The sequence below is a fragment of the Rhinatrema bivittatum genome, chromosome 10, assembly GCF_901001135.1.
Source record: "Rhinatrema bivittatum chromosome 10, aRhiBiv1.1, whole genome shotgun sequence".
Classification (NCBI taxonomy): domain Eukaryota; kingdom Metazoa; phylum Chordata; class Amphibia; order Gymnophiona; family Rhinatrematidae; genus Rhinatrema; species Rhinatrema bivittatum.
In genome coordinates, this window is record NC_042624.1 from 44,808,248 (window position 1) to 44,824,960 (window position 16,713).

Genomic DNA, 16,713 nt, shown 5'->3' on the forward strand with positions numbered 1-16,713 from the left:
TTTTTCTCCATTGACAAGCAGGCTATATCAGGCACACAAGTAATGATGAAGTAAATAATGATGAAGAGTCTCTTGACTCTTCATCATTACTTACTGACCAACATTTAATTATTTTTCTATTACCTATACATGCTTCCAACTGTAATTAGTTCAACTTACAACTTCTCTTAACACTTTATTTTTACGTATTAATTATGTATTATTTCATTATTCCTCTGTTAACCATATATGCTACCATGTAATCATTCTTCTGTTAACCAAATATGTTACCAGTTGTTCAATGTAAACGTTTATGCAACGATATCTAACCTCTATTTCTTGTAAACCGATACGTTGTGCAAAACGGTTATCGGTATATAAAAGCTCTTAAATAAAATAAAAATAAATAAAAGTGAGTGAGATCATCCAGCCCTAACACGGAGCATTTTTCACAAAGCTTAGAAAAGCCTAGGAAGCTTTTCTAGACATACACAGGACTTCCGGAGGACTTTTTGGTTTGCCAGCCAGATCATCTTCACTCGCATTGGGCCTCTTTGGTCATCCTTCTACTTCGCTAGACAGTTTTTTTTTTGTCAGTTTTTAATTTTTGAAAAAATCTTTTGTCAACAGCTATAGCAGTATTCCAGATTTTTATTTCACTCTACTGAAGCTTCTCAGCAGCAGCTTGTTGCATATTTTTCTGTCAAGAATTTTTGGTTTTGTGATGTCAGTTTTCTTCACGATTTAAAACTCCAGGGAGGAAGACTCAGAACCAATGTCAGGAAGTATTTCTTCACGGAAGGGGTGGTGGATGCCTGGAACGCCCTTCCGGAGGAAGTGGTGAAGACAAAAACTGTGAAGGATTTCAAAGGGGCGTAGGATAAACACTGTGGATCCATAAAGTCTAGAGGATGTGAATGAAGAGAAGAGGCATGGGGGTGGCTTGCGGAAATGATGGCTACTACCTGGTGATAAATACCCTTATTCAATAAACATACACACGGTTAATGCGACTCCAACATTGCTCTATGCTTCATCGGCAAGAGGAAATGTGGGAAAAAGGATTTGCATTCACGAATAAGCGTGGGAGTAGCTTGCTTGTTGCAGTGGTTACTTCCCCAAACAAATAAGCCTAATACTTCACTTTCCATGCATATCCAGCATAGCTCTCTGCTTCAATGGCAGGGGGGATGAAGATAAGAGGATTTACATTCAGCCAACTACCAACAAGGACTGAACTCACATATAGGTGACTGATAATTATAAAGCCCTGGCGCTATTCAGGGCTTACTCTACAAAATGCATTCAGTAGATATAAGTTTAGGAAATGTTGAGGGTGTTGGGACATATGGCCTCAGCTGTTCATGTCACATACTTGGCATATCTTCATTTGATATAAGCCCAGTGGGTTCTAATGTCTCAGTGGAATCTTAACATAAGATTTGCCATACTAGGTCAGACCAAAGGACCATCAAGCCTAGTATCCTGTTTCCAACAGTGGCCAGTGTAAGTCAAAAATACCTGGCAGGATCCTCAAAGGTAGATAGATTCCATGCTGCTTATCTCCAAGTCCACCTTAATAATGGTTTATGGACTTTTCTTCCAGGAACTTGTCCAAACGTTTTGTAAACCCAGCTACACTGACAGCTTTTACCATATCCTCCAGCAACACAATCCAGAACTTAATTATGCATTGAGTAAAAAAAAACATTTTTCTCCTGTTTGCTTAAATGTATTATCTAGTAACTTCATTGAGTGTCCTCTAGTCTTTATACTTTTTTAAAGAGTAAACAAACAATTCACGATTACCCATTCCACACCACTCATTATTTTATATTCCTCTATCATATCTCCCCTCAGCCATCTTTTCTCTAAGATAAAGAGCTCTGACCTCTTTAGCCTTTGCTTATAGAGGAATCATTTCATCCCCTTTATCATTTTGGTACCCTTCTCTGTGCCTTTTCTAATTCCAGTATATCTTATTTGAGATGCGATGACCAGAACTGCACAGGGATGGTAACTTTCAAATCGGCACTTCAGCGCGCCCAGATACGCAGCCATTTTATAACTTGTGCGCATGTTATAAAATAGATTGCCCACGTGCACGTCTGCACAATTTTAAGTGTGCACATGCCTAGGTGCATAAATCGGGTTTCATAAGTCAGGGTATTTTAAACCCAGTGCACATCTATGCCATGATTAGTTTCACCAGTTTGTCCACCAGTTTGCCCAGTGTTGAGCTAGGTCCTCCAAACCCCCCATTTTAAAAACCTGCACTCCCCCTAGTTACCCCAGACCCTTTAAACTCCTCCAAAATGGCTGAGATTTTTGGTTTTTTACAGTTACACCTCCTTCATAGCAGAAGTAAAGTTATGCAGCAAAGGACCTGGGTGCGTGCCAGGGTGCGTAAGTATTTATGTGCACATCTCTTGGCCACACTCAAAATGACATTGTCCCTCCCTGACCATGCCCACATCGCACCCCTTTTTGAAACTGAGTGGAATGTGCGTGCATCTGGGTGGCTTTTAAAATTCGTTGGCGTGCGCAAGCCCGATTTGGGCTCACATCTCCCAATCTACCTCATAGTATTCAAGGTGCAGTCACACCATAGAACAATACAGAAGCATTATGATATTTTCTGTTTTATTCTCCATTCCTTTGCTAATAATTCCTAGCATTCTGTTGGCTTTCTTGGCCACCACCAATGCGCACTAGGCAGAGGATTCAACATATTATCCACGATGACACCTAGATCTTCATCCTGGGTGGTGACTGTCAATGTGGAACCTTGCTTTGTGTAGCTATTTGGGTTCTCTGGCAGGAAATGACAGTGGGTCTGACAGACCAGCTTACACCCCCACAAGTGATCCCTGGACTAGAAAGTGGAAACAAGATTTTTCTTGAGTGGGCAGCACTCGATATAGATCTGTTTATAACCCCTCTGAATAAGGCCCATAACTTCTGTTCCAGGAGAGGATCAGATAGGAAATTAGCATTGGATATCTTCTCCCAAATCATGCTAATAATTAGGGGACAGGTTTTCATATCCTCAGATACTCCTGGTTGCGAAAACCTTAATAAAACTCAATGGGCCAAGGAACTACAATTCTCATACTTTCTTCTTGGCTGAGACAGATTTGTTTTGTACAAGCTTCTTTTATCCATCTCTGCCAACAAACTTCAGTGTAGGGCATTTATCACTCACAAAATTTCAGTGCTAGGGTTGACCTGATTAGAGACTCTCAACTGTGCCAACTTGAGCAGTAGTTTTGTGGTGTGCACTGGGTGGGACTAGCTTGAAACCATCAAACTCACTTGGGACCTAACCCAGGCTGCCAGATATGAAAACCAAGTATAGTGCTTTTATGTTCTGAAACCATGGTTTCATGTAGGCTGAAAAATAATACACAAAGAGTCTGTCTCTCTTCTTCTTCTTTCTTTTTTTTTTTTAATAAAACTTTGCTAAATTTTAGCAGTGTACTGAAACCACAATGATTTTTTTATTTTTTATTTTTTACAGTGAAGAACAAATGTACAAAGCAGGGTCAAAGTTTTAAAGATGTGTAAATATAAAGAATTCCTTAACATACAGCATGGCAGATGATTAAAAGCAGATGATTAAAGATGCTTGAAGTCTTGAGCATAGTTTTCCATAAATGCTTGAACTTTTCATTCATTTTTTTGTAAAGACTGAGTGCAGGGCAGCATAATCATAGGTCATTTGATGCTAATTTTCTGTCTCTTGACACAAAATACAAAACAGAATACGATGGCAAGCATAGCTGTGGTAAAGGCATGGAGAATGTAGATCACTTATTTTTGGCATATATTCTTTGACTATAAATAATGTGATGGCTTAAACTATTTTATTTTCCCCCAGATCTTTATTTGATACACTGGCCTGATGGACGCATTCCCGGCAAAAGTTGTCGTGAGGTTCGAGCAGAAACCTGGGGAGCCATGGAGGAACTGTATGAAAAAGGTACTCCTGGAAGCTAGTGATAGACTTGGTGCCACTTTATTTAGCATGTTGGCAATAATAATAAACTCTTGCATTGTCAATAAAGTCAGTTTTAAGAGTATTTGCATTTTAAGGAAACTTGCTGTCATTGATGTATTATATCAATTTGCAATATTCATTTATGTGCACATTTAATGGGACCCTATATTGTATAAATATTGCTCCCTTCCTATTTTTTCATTGAAAAATCTTCAGAGGGATAGCCATGTTAGTCTGGTGTAGCAGAAAAGACAGGAGTCGAGTGGCACCTCTGACTAATTTATTAAAGCATGAGATTTCAAGGACAGAGTCTACTTTGTCAGATGAATGGACGCTGTCCTCGAAAGCTCATGCTTTAATAAATTAGTCTGTAAGCTACCACTCAACGCCTATCAGTTTATTTTGCTATCATTGCAATATTTTTCCAAAGTCTCACTTGTCATACCTTACCTAGGTTACACTTTTATCATTTACATTGAATGACTAAACACATGCATGTCAAAAGAGACCTCTTGAACCAAGCTTACGTTTACTCCTTTGCATGCATGCTTTCCCTAAAGAAAAAGACTACATCTCCCTGAGCACCGTGAGCCCCTTTTGACATAGTTATATAGCCACTCTACCTTTACATTACTTTTTAGTGACCATTAGGTTTGCGAGAATCTGCAGGCTTAATGGAAGATACAGGTGAGGGGCTAGTTCAATAGTCAGGTGCTCCTAAGGTAAACTCAGCCACCCTTTCCCTTTATTGGAGTAATTTTCCAAGGGATTTACGCAGGTAAATGGATGGGTGTATCCACAGGAAAGCCTGGTTGCAAAATTGCCCCGGCCCTCAGGAGGGAAAAGAAGCAGCACTGGAGGAGGACCCAGAAAGCTCCTGCTTGTAACAGATTTAACCCACATCCTTTGCGCTTGCAAAGGATGTGGGTAAAAAAAAAAGGGGGGGAGGGGGGCAGCACTGAAGCTTGTGGAATTCTTGAAGAGAGCCCAGAAGCTTGCAAGCATTGCTGTCTCTTTGAAAATTAACATCTATATGTTTCAATGTGGTTTTTAGCACCGATGGTGCTATTTTCTTGCATTATTTCATGACATTTCTTCAATTCATAAAAGAAAAAGCCTAAAAGGCAAATTTTCAAAGGTTTACTCACTTCAAGAATGCTATATATGCGTGGGTGTGGCCCGATCACGCGTAATGCATATTTCTTAGCGTCTAGTCAGATGAATCCAGAAAAAGTGGGTTATGCACTCCTATCAGCAGATGGCGATGGAGCAAGCTGATGTCACAGTATATATACCCCTGCAGTGATCTCAGCCCGCCAGTCTTTTCTGTCTCCAGCAGATGGTGGAGGAGGAATAACCTAGTGGTTAGAGCAGTGGACTATGAACCAGGAGACCAGGGTTCAAGTCCTGCTGTCGCTCCTTGTGACCTTGGGCAAGTCACTTTACCCTCAATTGCCTCAGGTACAAAAATTTAGATTGTAAGCCCTCTGGCTTACAATCGAATGTCGGTATATAAAATAATAAAATAAAAATATCCCACTGGGGATGATTGCTTCAATTTTAAGAAGGAAAGTTTTGGATAGAAAATTAATGCCCCACTCTCCCGCGGGGATACCAAATGATTCCTCCCCCAATTGAGAATTCTTGAGGTGATTTCTGTGGTCCCTCAGAGTTGTGCCTTGGTCCAGTAGCTGGTTTTGCTGGCATGGGCAGCTGAAAGGCAGCGGGTGCAGGAAGCCGAGCACAGCGGTGACAGCATATACTCTCCCCCCCCGCAGCTGGAGACCTTCTGTGTGCTCAGCCAGGTAAGGCTGAGCTCTGGTAAGTTTTAAAAAAATACAGAATTTAGTGGGAGGTTTTACTGCGCAGGGCTTCCTCACATCCGGTCTCCAAGCTCAGCGCACCGTTCCAGCGTTTGTCCCACTTCATGGGAGGTCAAGTGACATAGGCAGCCTGGCGGGTTGAGCATCCTCTGTTGGCTAGGCCCCATTCCAAGGTTTTTCACTGCGCACAGTATGGTAGGCCTTAACGGCTTTTCCTGCGCTTTCTGAGGCTGCCCTCTACAGACTTGTAGGTCCGGCATGTGCATCTTGCTGTGCTTCCAGTTGTGCGCCCAGTTGTTGGGCGCACAGTAAAGCCTTGAATTGTGAGCGCCTATGTTCAGTACCGCCTAATGATCATGTGCTTACATCAGCACATAAGTGGCACTGTGCACTTAAGTGTTTTCTGTGCTTTCCTTTTGGCTACCTGGGTGAGAGCCTAGCTGTGCACATAACTTTTGGGCGCAAGGTGGAGCACCTAGGTATATGCATGCTAATGTTGGATGCATAATTTTTGGGCAGCACATTGTTGGCCATAATAGCACCTGTGCCTAAGAAGCCTTAGCGCCTTTCTCTTTGCATTGCTTGTCACATTCGGGCATCTCATCCAGGAGTACCCGCTGAATTGAGCCAGCGCTGTTTGGAGGTTCAGGGTGAATTGTCTTCCTCTGATTTCACTAAGCCTGGTTCTTCCCAGCCAGATGTGGGTCTGGGTAAAATGTCTCAGATGGGGCACCTGAATTTGGAACTCCCATAAATGGTTCCTCAGCAGGTACTCCTCAGCAGTGAGTACTCCTCAGCTACCTCCCGGACTGGATGCTTCTACTTTTTCCTGGGTAGAATTTTCCCTTGGGTTGCAATCTTTTCTTCAGGTACAGTCCTCTGTTCTGTCCCATACTCCTAGAGCAGAGGCACAGGTGGAAACCTTGCCTGGACCTTCTGTTCTGCACTGGAGTACCCCCCCCCCCCCCTTTTAAGCGACAGTGGCTCCTCTGGCTGAAGATCCATATGGCATGGATGATGCCGATCCTGCCTCTCGAGGATGGGAAACTCCCCCCAGATTGGAGCCATATAGAACTATGTTGCGGTTCTTTCACAGGGATGAACTGCCAGTCTTGATTTCCCAGATCTTGACCATGCTTGGAGTTTCTGGGGCAAATCCCATTTCTGAGCCGAAGAAAAAAATCCTATTTTGATTCCTTAAAGTCTCTTGTTTTTTTCCTTATGATGGAAGCCATTCAAGAATTGATTGATCTTGAGTGGGGTGTCCCAGAGGCTAATTTCAAAGGGGTGCGGATTTTGGAGTGCTTACTTTTTCCGAAGGTAGATGCAGTGGTGTGTGCAGTCTCCAAACGGAACACTATTCCCATTGAAGGAGGAGTGGATTTGAAAGATGGTCATGATAGGAAGATTGAGACTATCCTTAAGCAGGCGTTCAAAGCTGTGGCAGTGTTCCTTCTTTTTGTTCCTTGGTGGCTCACTCTTGTTTGCTTTTCTCACAGGAGGTTGATGACCCTGGATTAAATCCCGTCAGTTATGGAACCAGTTGCTGCCTTTTTTGGCTGTTGTGATTTGGTCTGCACTTCGGCCAGAGGGGGTGGCTTCAATTGTGGCAGCCAGGCACCAGTTTTGGTTGAGAAATTGGTCGGCCAATGCGACCTCCAAGGCTAATCTCATTCTTGTTTGGTAGCGAGCTGGAGAAACTGGCTAGTAAGTGGGGCGAATCTCCGGTTCCTTGTTTGCCAGAAGATAAGAGACAGATGCAGCACTCCCTTGTCATGAAAGGTCATTCTAGAGGATCCAGGCATATTTGTCCCTATAGAGGAGTAACTTTTCAGAGGACTCGGCCCTTCGGTAGGTCTCGGTCCTTTCGTCCCTGGAACAGGAAATAGGGGAAACAGGAAATAAGGGGATGTCTCTCTCTCTCATCGGAGGTGGGTCGAGATCACGTCGGACCAGTGGGTCCTAGAGATGATACTCGACGGGTATGCATTGGAATTTTGCAGTATTCCTTGGGACATATTTATGGTGTCCCCTTGCCACTCCCCACAGAAGACATAGGCAGTGGAGTTCATGCTTCAAAGGCTTCTCAGACTGAGGGCTGTGGTTCCGGTGCCCATGTCTGAAAGTATGGTGTAATATTCCTTTCATTTTCTTGTGCCCGAGAAGGAGGGCTCCTTTCATCCCATCTTGGATCTCAAGAGGGTCAATTGTCACTTGAAGATGACACATTTTTTAATGGAAACCTTACGCTCGGTAATAATGGCAGGTGCAGTCAGGGAAATTTCTGACCTTGGATCTGTCAGAGGCTTACATTCATATTCCCATCAGATTGAAACACCAACGCTTTCTATGCTTTGCTGTGTTGGGGCACCATTATCAGTTTCGGGCACTGCCTTTTGGTCTAGCCCCAACTCTCAGAACATTTTCCAAGATTATGGTGGTGGTAGCAGTGGCCTTACGAAAAGAAGGAATCCTGGTGCACCCGTATTTGGACGACTGGCTGATTTGAGCCAAATATCAGGAAGAGAGCCATCTGGTAACACACAAGGTGATCTCCTTATTGCAGGATCTTGGTTGGGTGCTGAACCTGACCAAGAGCAATCTTCAACTATCCCAGTCGGAGTATCTAGGGGTCCAGTTCGACATGGGACAGGACAGTTTTCCTACCGGAAGTTTGAATCCATAGATTGATGTCTCAAATGCGTCAGTTGATGAACACCGTAGGCCCAACGGTGTGGTCCTACCTACAGGTACTCGGCTTGATGGCAGCTACCCTGGAAGTGGTGCTATGGGCAAGGGTACATATGTGTCCTCTTCAGTGCTCTCTGCTATCTTGTTGGAACCTACAATCTCAGGATTATGTAGTTTGTCTCCACTTGCCGATGGAAATCTGCTCCTGCCTTCAGTGGTGGTTGCAGGAAGATCATTTGAGAAAGGGAGTTCCCTTGTCCTCTCCAGCCTGGTTGATACGACAGATGCGAGTCTCCATAGTTGGGGGGCTCGCTGTCTGGAGTTAATGGCCCAGGGGCACTGGAATGCCAAGAGTCCCACTGGAACATCAATCGCCTGAAGGCCCGGGCTGTACAGCTGACATGCTTGCAGTTCAGCCACAGGTTGCAAAATCAAGCGGTTTGTGTGATGTTGGACTGCGCAACAATGGTGGCCTCTCTCAGATAATAGAAGGACCAGGGGGCACTCCATGAAATTAATAAGAAGCTCATTTAAAACAAATCAAAGAATATTCTTTTTCACTCAGTGCATAGTTAAGCTCTGGAATTCATTGCCAGAGGATGTGGTTACAGCAATTAGTGTAACTTGGTTTAAAAAAGCTTTGGATAAGTTCCTAGAGGATAAATCCATAAACTGATATGATTTACTTAATAAGCAATAGTAGCTTGGGATTTATCTAGTACTTACCAGATACTTTTGACTTGGATTGGCCATTGTTGGAAACAGGATACTGGGCTTGATGGACCCTTGGTCTGTCCCAGTATGACATATATTAGGTTCTTATGTTCGTATGCCTATATCAATCACCAGGGAGGAACCAAGAGCCATCAAGTTTTGCAGGAAATAGACCAGCTAATGGAATGGGTGGAAGGTCATCTGCAAATGATCTCAGCCTCTCATATTGCAGGAAAAGACAACATAAGAGTGGACTTTCTCAGCAAGGAGAGTCTGGACCCAGGAGAGAGTGGGTGTTGTCAGCCGAGGCATTTCAGCTGATTGTGGATCTCTGGGGCCTTCTGTTCCTAGTCCTGCTGGTGACTTCTCGAAATGTTAAAGTTCCTCACTTCTACAGTTACAGGAGAGCTCAGTGTGGTCCCTGGGAATAGACGCTTTCGTACAGGTCTGGCTGGAAGACAGATTGCTTTATGCCTTTTCTCTGTGGCCCTTGCTGAGCAGGATAATTTGCAAAATCGAAGGCCACAGAGGGATAGTACTACTGGTGGCGCTGGACTGGCACAGGCATCTGTGGTACGGGGATTTGTGATGACTCCTGGTGGAGGCTCCCCTTCATCTTCCACCACACATGGATTTGCTTCAGCAGGGACCGGTTCTTCATGAGGATCCAACTCGATTCTGTCTTACGGTTTGGCCCTTTAGAGGGCTCGCCTTTTAAAGCATGGTTATTCCTCTGCGGTGATTGCCACTTTACTCCGCGCTCGCAAGTTCTCCACTTCCTTGGCTTATGTGCTGGTTTGGAGAGTTTTTGAGGCCTGGTGTGAGGAGAGCGGGGTGTTCTTCCTAGTTCAGTTAAGATCCCTCTCATTCTGGATTTTTTGCATGGTGTTTCCTTGTCTCATCCTGATGTGGCCTGTTTTTTTGAAGGGAGTGAAGCACCTTAGGCCTCCCTTGAGGTTACTGGTTCCATTGTGGAATCTTAATTTGGTGCTGGACTTTTTGGTGGGCCCTACTTTCTGACCACTGCGTGGCCTTTCCTTACGGTTGTTGACTTTGAAGACTATGTTCCTGGTGGCTACATGTTCTGCGGGTCAAATTTCTAAGCTGCAGGCCTTGTCTTGTCAGGAGCCGTTCTTTCGGGTGACTCCGGGGGCATTACAGTTGTGTACTGGTTCCATCCTTCTTGCCCAAGGTAGTCTCGGACTCTCATTTGAATCAGTCCATCTCCTTGCCGTCCCCGGATGAGATCAGGGATGTGGAGGAGTTTCTTCTTTTGTGCTCCTTGAATGTTAAGTGTCTTGTGCTGTATCTGGAGGTCTCTGAGACTTGTTGAAAGATAGATCGCCTGTTTGTTCTCCATGGCAGGCTACCATAGCTCTTTGGATTAAAGTGGTGGTCACAGCCGCATATGCGGATGCTGGAAAGCCATTGCCTACTCAGTTTAGGGCTCATTCCACTAGGGTTCAGGCAGTGTCATGGGTGGAAGTTAGTCTATTGCCTCCTGTTGATATCTGCCGAGCTGCGACATGGTCCTCCTTTCACACTTTTTCCAGGTTTTAACATCTGGATGTGCAGGCCCGGAAGGAGGCAGCCTTTGCATGTGTGATGTTGACTGGACCCCTGGCAGCCTCCCACCCTGATGGGGAGTAGCTTTGGTACATCCCACTGGTCCTGAGTCCATCTGTCTACACGCTAGGAAATGGAGAAATTATTTACCTGATAATTTCATTTTCTTTAGTGTAGACAGATGGACTCAGCTTCATGCCCTCAGCTACCACGTGAATGTGTCAGTAGTCCTCCTGTGGGGCTCTGGGTCCCAAGGGCTTACTGGTAATTGTCCATCCAGTCTCTAGCTTGGGGTACCTAGAATCTTGTGTGAGTTCAGTGTTTATGGTTGGTTGAGTACAGTTCTGGTTATCTGGTTTTAATCATGTTTTTAATCACATTTTTTTCTAGTCTGTCCACACTTGCTTTTGAAGAGAATACTGGCAGGCTGGGGTCACTGTAGGGTATATATATTGGGACGTCAGCTTGCTCTGTTTCCATCTGCTGGCAGGGGAGCCTAAACCCACTGTTTGAGTCCATCTGTCTACACTAAGGAAAACAAAATTATCAGGTAAGTAATTTCTCCAATGGACCCCTATGGCACAACAGCTGAGGAGGGAGAGAAAACAGGAAGTAACGGAGGAATATGAGGTTATTGAAATTCTCAGAGGAGGAAGTCATGCACAGGTTCAGATTCAACAAGGAAACCATACTGACCTATGCCAGCAGTTTGAGCAGGAGCTGCAATCTACCATTTGAAGGGGCTATGCCCTGCCAGTATATGTCAAGTTCACTACCACCCTGGCATATCTGGGGTTATGGCTGGAATAAGCCAACCTACCACTTCTATATGTATAGAGCTGCCTTGCTCAGGAAAATGCTACAATGTATAGCCTTCCTTTGGAGAAGACAGCAACAATATCAGATAATGACTGATTTCAATCAAATAGCACGTTTCCCCTTTGTCTTGGGGGCTATCAATTGTATAAGGGCCCCAGGGGGAGACTAGGCCACTTACCTCAACTGTAAGGGGTTCAGCCACCTCAATATGCAGGTGGTCTGCGATGCCAAGGACATCATCCTGGATATCATATCTCAGTATCCAGGATCCACTCATGATACCTTCATCCTCTCGCAGTCAGGAATTCATGACCGCTAACAGGAAGCTTCTAGGTAGGAATGCACTTATTAATGCCACCACTCACTAACTGATCTCATCTTATTATCTCCCTCATATCTAGATAGACTGACAGCTTTGGCCCAGCTTTAAAACAAAAAAAAACAAAAAAAACTTTGAAAGAACTATTTACAATAAATAAAAAATATAAGGGATAGAGGTGGGGCATTCTAGGGTGCAAACTTGCATAGAAACAAAAAAAGGCCCAGGGATCTAGGGAGGCCAGGTGCTACAGACTTAGGAGACTGGTCGGTGTGGTGGGAGCCAAGCTGCCGTGAGGTGCTCTTTAGACTCAGAGGCACCCCACCATTCTGAACAGATTCCTGAGGTCAGCTTGGATCCCTCTCTCCTTCCTCATCTGTATATCCTCCCCAAAAGCCTGCTAAGACACAAGCTCAGGAAGCCCTGGCAGGGCAGCAGATGATGATGGGAGGGATGGAAGGGGATCTTGGGCCATCCTTGGCCAGCAAAGGCTGTCCAGTCTCAAATTGCAGCATCCCTAGATCCCGGAGCAGAATGAGGAGGCCCTACCGGGATGGGGAAAGGGATATCAACCTCTTCCTACTAGGGACCCACTGGTTGGGGTTGAAGGGGCTGGACTGCCACTGCAGGTTCCCCCGGTAGAGGAAGGAGTGGGGGGAAGAGTGGCCTTCTCCTCCCCAGCAATGGCGTCAGCAGGGGCTGCAGAAGGGGCTGGGTCTTCACAGCCCTCTTCCTCCTCCTCCTCCGATGAGCAGTTCCCACCTTTGAAGAGAACTGCAAATGTGTGCCAGTTCATGTGCTCAGATGCACCAGAATGTGATGTGCACAGTCATACAGGCAGTTGGAGGGCATCCCTTTTCTGGGAGAGGTGTAGGCAAAGGAAAATGCTCCTAGCTATGAGACACCCATATCGCCATGTCATATAGATGATAACAAAACCATAGAATTTCTTGACATACGGAAGCTTGATTTCAGCTGTATTTTATTTGATGTTGGCTCTCTTGTGATATGGACTCTGTGTCAGAGTTTTTAGCATTGAATTGTGATCTACATAGCAGGGCATCTAGGGCCTAGAGCAATACAAAGTTGTACAGGATAGGGATCATATACATTTAGTGAGAATAAATTTAGGAGTGGGTGCGAACACCATGAACGGTTTCCAGCTAGGCCTTGTAAGTAATTGTTGCGTCAGTCGCTGCTCGACGCCCTCACTCCGCCCTCTTTACTTCTGTGGCGACTCCCTCCGGGTCTGATACACGGCTGGCTACTGTGGTGTCTCCATGCCGTCTCCCTCCGGCGTCCCCGGACCGGCTCGACGTTGCAGATCCGCCATGTTTGCCTGTTGACCTAGAGCGTGCACGCGTGCTCTGATTGAAGTACCAGCAAGGGTGCGAACCTCAGGGGCGTTCCCCTGAGATGACATCATCCACTTCCAATATTTAAAGGTCTCTATTTGCACTATCTGACAGGTCGATCCAGTAAAGTGTGCTCCGTCGGAGCGCACTGTCACCCTGCTCTGGACGCGTGTTTTCCCTTACCCCTTATTCAGTAAGGGGAGGAAAACACGCGGCCCACCCGCGGCACCTAATAGGGCCCTCAACATGCAAATGCATGTTGATGGCCCTATTAGGTATTCCCGAGCGATCCAGTAAGTAAAATGTGCAGCCAAGCCGCACATTTTACTCTAAGAAATTAGCGCCGCCCAAAGGTCGGCGCTAATTTCTTCCGGCGCCAGGGAAGTGCACAGAAAAGCAGTAAAAACTGCTTTTCTGTGCACCCTCCGACTTAATATCATAGCGATATTAAGTCGGAGGTCCCCAAAAGTAAAAAAAAGTAAAAAAAAAAAAAAAAAAATTTTGAATTCAGCCTGCGGCTGTCAGGCCGAAAACCGGACGCTCAATTTTGCCGGCGTCCGGTTTCCGAGCCCGTGGCTGTCAGCGGGCTCGAGAACCGACGCCGGCAAAATTGAGCGTCGGCTGTCAAACCCGCTGACAGCCGCCGCTCCAGGCCAAAAGGAGGCGCTAGGGATGCGCTAGTGTCCCTAGCGCCTCCTTTTCCTCGTTTGCACCGCGTCGCCTAATTTAAATACTGGATTGCTCGCACCGGCGAGGGGCCGGTGCGCGCGCCGGGAGAGCGGGCGTTAGTCCGCTCTCCCACGGACTTTACTGGATCGGGCTGTGAGTTAGCAAGGAGAGGGTTCGGATACGGATTCGGCTACGTTTCCTCCAAGCTACTGTGCCTCCTCGGACTTACCAGAGGTACCTGCTCCTCGGGGGGCCTCGCTCTCTTCTTTACTTTCAGATTACAGATAGGAACCGGTACTCACTCCTCGAGGGCCCATGTTCCTGGACACTCTGAAGATTCTCTACAAACTGGAAAGTATCACTGCTACAAACAATTGTGAGTTACCATTGCTCTCTCAGTTTTCCCTGGAACCAGGTACTCGCTCCTCGAAGTCCTAAACCTTTCCAGCTCCTGAGCTTCCTTGAGACCTTATGTGAGTTTTGTCATCTAGTTCTGTTCATGAACCTTGTCTACTCTGCCTACTCGCTTTCTACAGTTTCTCAACAGTTCAGCCATCCTGGATCGCGGTTACAGTGCCTGAGGGACTACAGCCCTGCCGGGCATATCAGCTCACTACTGCCACCTCTGGTGGTTTCCAAAACCTGTTTAATAAAAGAACTAATGTGTGTCTGTCTCCATACTCAAGCCTTGCCGGTGGTCCCTCTCGGGATATCCTCCCGGGGGCATGGTCATCTGCCACCGGCCCAGGGATTCACCACTACTATCTCAGATTCATAACAGATTGCTAACTCCTCACTGAGAACCCTAACAGATTGCTAATTCCCAGCGTAGCGGAATATAACAGAATCTGAGACACTACAAGATAGCTGACTCCTCCTTCTTAGGAGCCATTCATTCAGATTGCTCCTCCCATCTAACGCCCAGCTTTCTTAACAGATTTACATCAGATTGCTAACTCCTTAGCAGATATACAACAGTAATGCTTCATGACAGTGCTATCTGTGACCCAGAAAAATGCCAAGGTCCAAGTATGTATGCATGAGGGTTTGCTTAAGCTCAAGGCAGAACCAGGATGATGCTGAGTGGTAGGCCAATAATGTAGCCAATGATGGAAACCCTAGAATGCCCTAGAAGGCCTTGAGAAAACCTTCGGGGTATTAATATCATGAACTTACCTCCGGCCCCACCCCGCCTGGCTCACTGCAAGTCCAGCCCACCTCCTCTTCTTCTGGCACAGCTCCCGTGCTGCCTTCTTCAGGTTCTCAATCTATACAAAAAAATAGCACTGTATCTGCTCCTGTCATCTCCATACTGCTATGCAACAATGTCAGAGGTCTTCAAATCGGTCCTTGGGGGCCCCCCAGCCAGTCAGGTTTTCAGGATATCTCTAATGAATGTACATGACATTTATGTGCATGTTCTACCTCCTCTGTATGCAAATATATCTCATGCATATTCATTAGGGATGTCCTGAAAACCTGACTGGCTGGGGGGAGCCCCGAGAACCAGTTTGAGCAACTTTGTTCTGTTTTCTACTAATGTCTGGAATAAGTGGTTCTTGGCACTCCCTTAATATACCTGGAAGTGATGTGCTGCTACCAGGCCCAAAAGTTCAACAGAACAGGGACACTCCATGAACTGCCATGGGTACCCCCTTTTCATGAGGGAGAAAACTGGGCAGTCCCTTTCCATAGAGCACACCCAGCTTTGGGGAGTAACAGGAAGCGTGCAACAGGACCAAATCTCTCCCTTCTAAAAGGAGGCCATAGGTTTCCTCTGCTATTGGGGCCACCATTAAATAAATGACCTGTCCCAGAGGAAGTTGTAGTTCATAATTACACCTGTATTGTGCTTGTTACTACTGGTTTAAGTCATCCTTCCCTTTGATTTCATTTTTGACTTATAACATTGCCAACACATGGACATATATCATGATATGAATGGAAAGTACATCTATTACTATATCAGACCTATTGATCTTGCCCTACTTGTCTATTTGAAGGCTACCTAGGGGCCCCCTCTGAACCCCCAATACATGCACCAACCTGCCCCCCCCCCCCCCCGCACATTCCTAAAGACTCACCTAATGACTCATCCATACACTCCCCAACCTGCTTCCACCCCCATAACCCAGCCTTCTTAGTGATTCCTCATACATACCCCAACCTGCCCCCTCATCCCAAAGCACCCCTAGCGAGTCCCATACACATCCCAACCTACCCATACCTCTAGAGCCCTAGTGATCCTCTGTACAACCTTTCCCCCCTATCTCCCTAGAGCCCCCCTAATGACCTCCCCATGCACACCCTAACCTGCCTCCACCCCACTACTTGCTATCTACCTCCCCCGGATGAGTATGATGCCTGGTGATTAAAGTCTCACTGCAGGTCCTTCCAGACTTGCCTTGTGACAAGTAGGTTCCTCCTCTGTCCAGGGATGGGGGAACAGCTCCTTTTCATGCTCCACCACCAGGGGGCGCTAAGTGAGTGGTGGTCCTGGTGGTAAAGTTTGGCTGCCTGGCTGGTGGCTGCATTGCAGAATAAGTCTGCTCCGGAAGACCCAGAAGTTGCGCGTTGCAGAAATGTGCATGGTTTACGTGCAACATTGTGCGCAAACAATCGCATGCAATGTGTACATTAAAATTACACGTATTTTAAATTGTGCGCATAGATGTGCATGCACAATATAAAATATTTGCACGTGAGTGTGTGAGCCCCTATGCGCATGTTTTAAAGTTATCCTGTTAGTATATTTTCCTTCCTTACATCTTATGTTAC

General features: G+C 45.9%; 1 protein-coding gene across 2 annotated transcripts in view; it reads left to right on the plus strand.

Annotated features, from left to right (window-relative positions):
• Positions 1–16,713, plus strand: part of LOC115099970 (uncharacterized oxidoreductase ZK1290.5-like) — a 299,743-nt gene that overhangs the window by 137,868 nt on the left and 145,162 nt on the right. For both annotated transcript variants that reach the window (XM_029618064.1, XM_029618065.1), the window contains exon 3: positions 3,860–3,961. In XM_029618064.1, the coding sequence (XP_029473924.1) occupies positions 3,860–3,961 (102 nt within the window). The remainder of the gene's footprint in view (positions 1–3,859; positions 3,962–16,713) is intronic.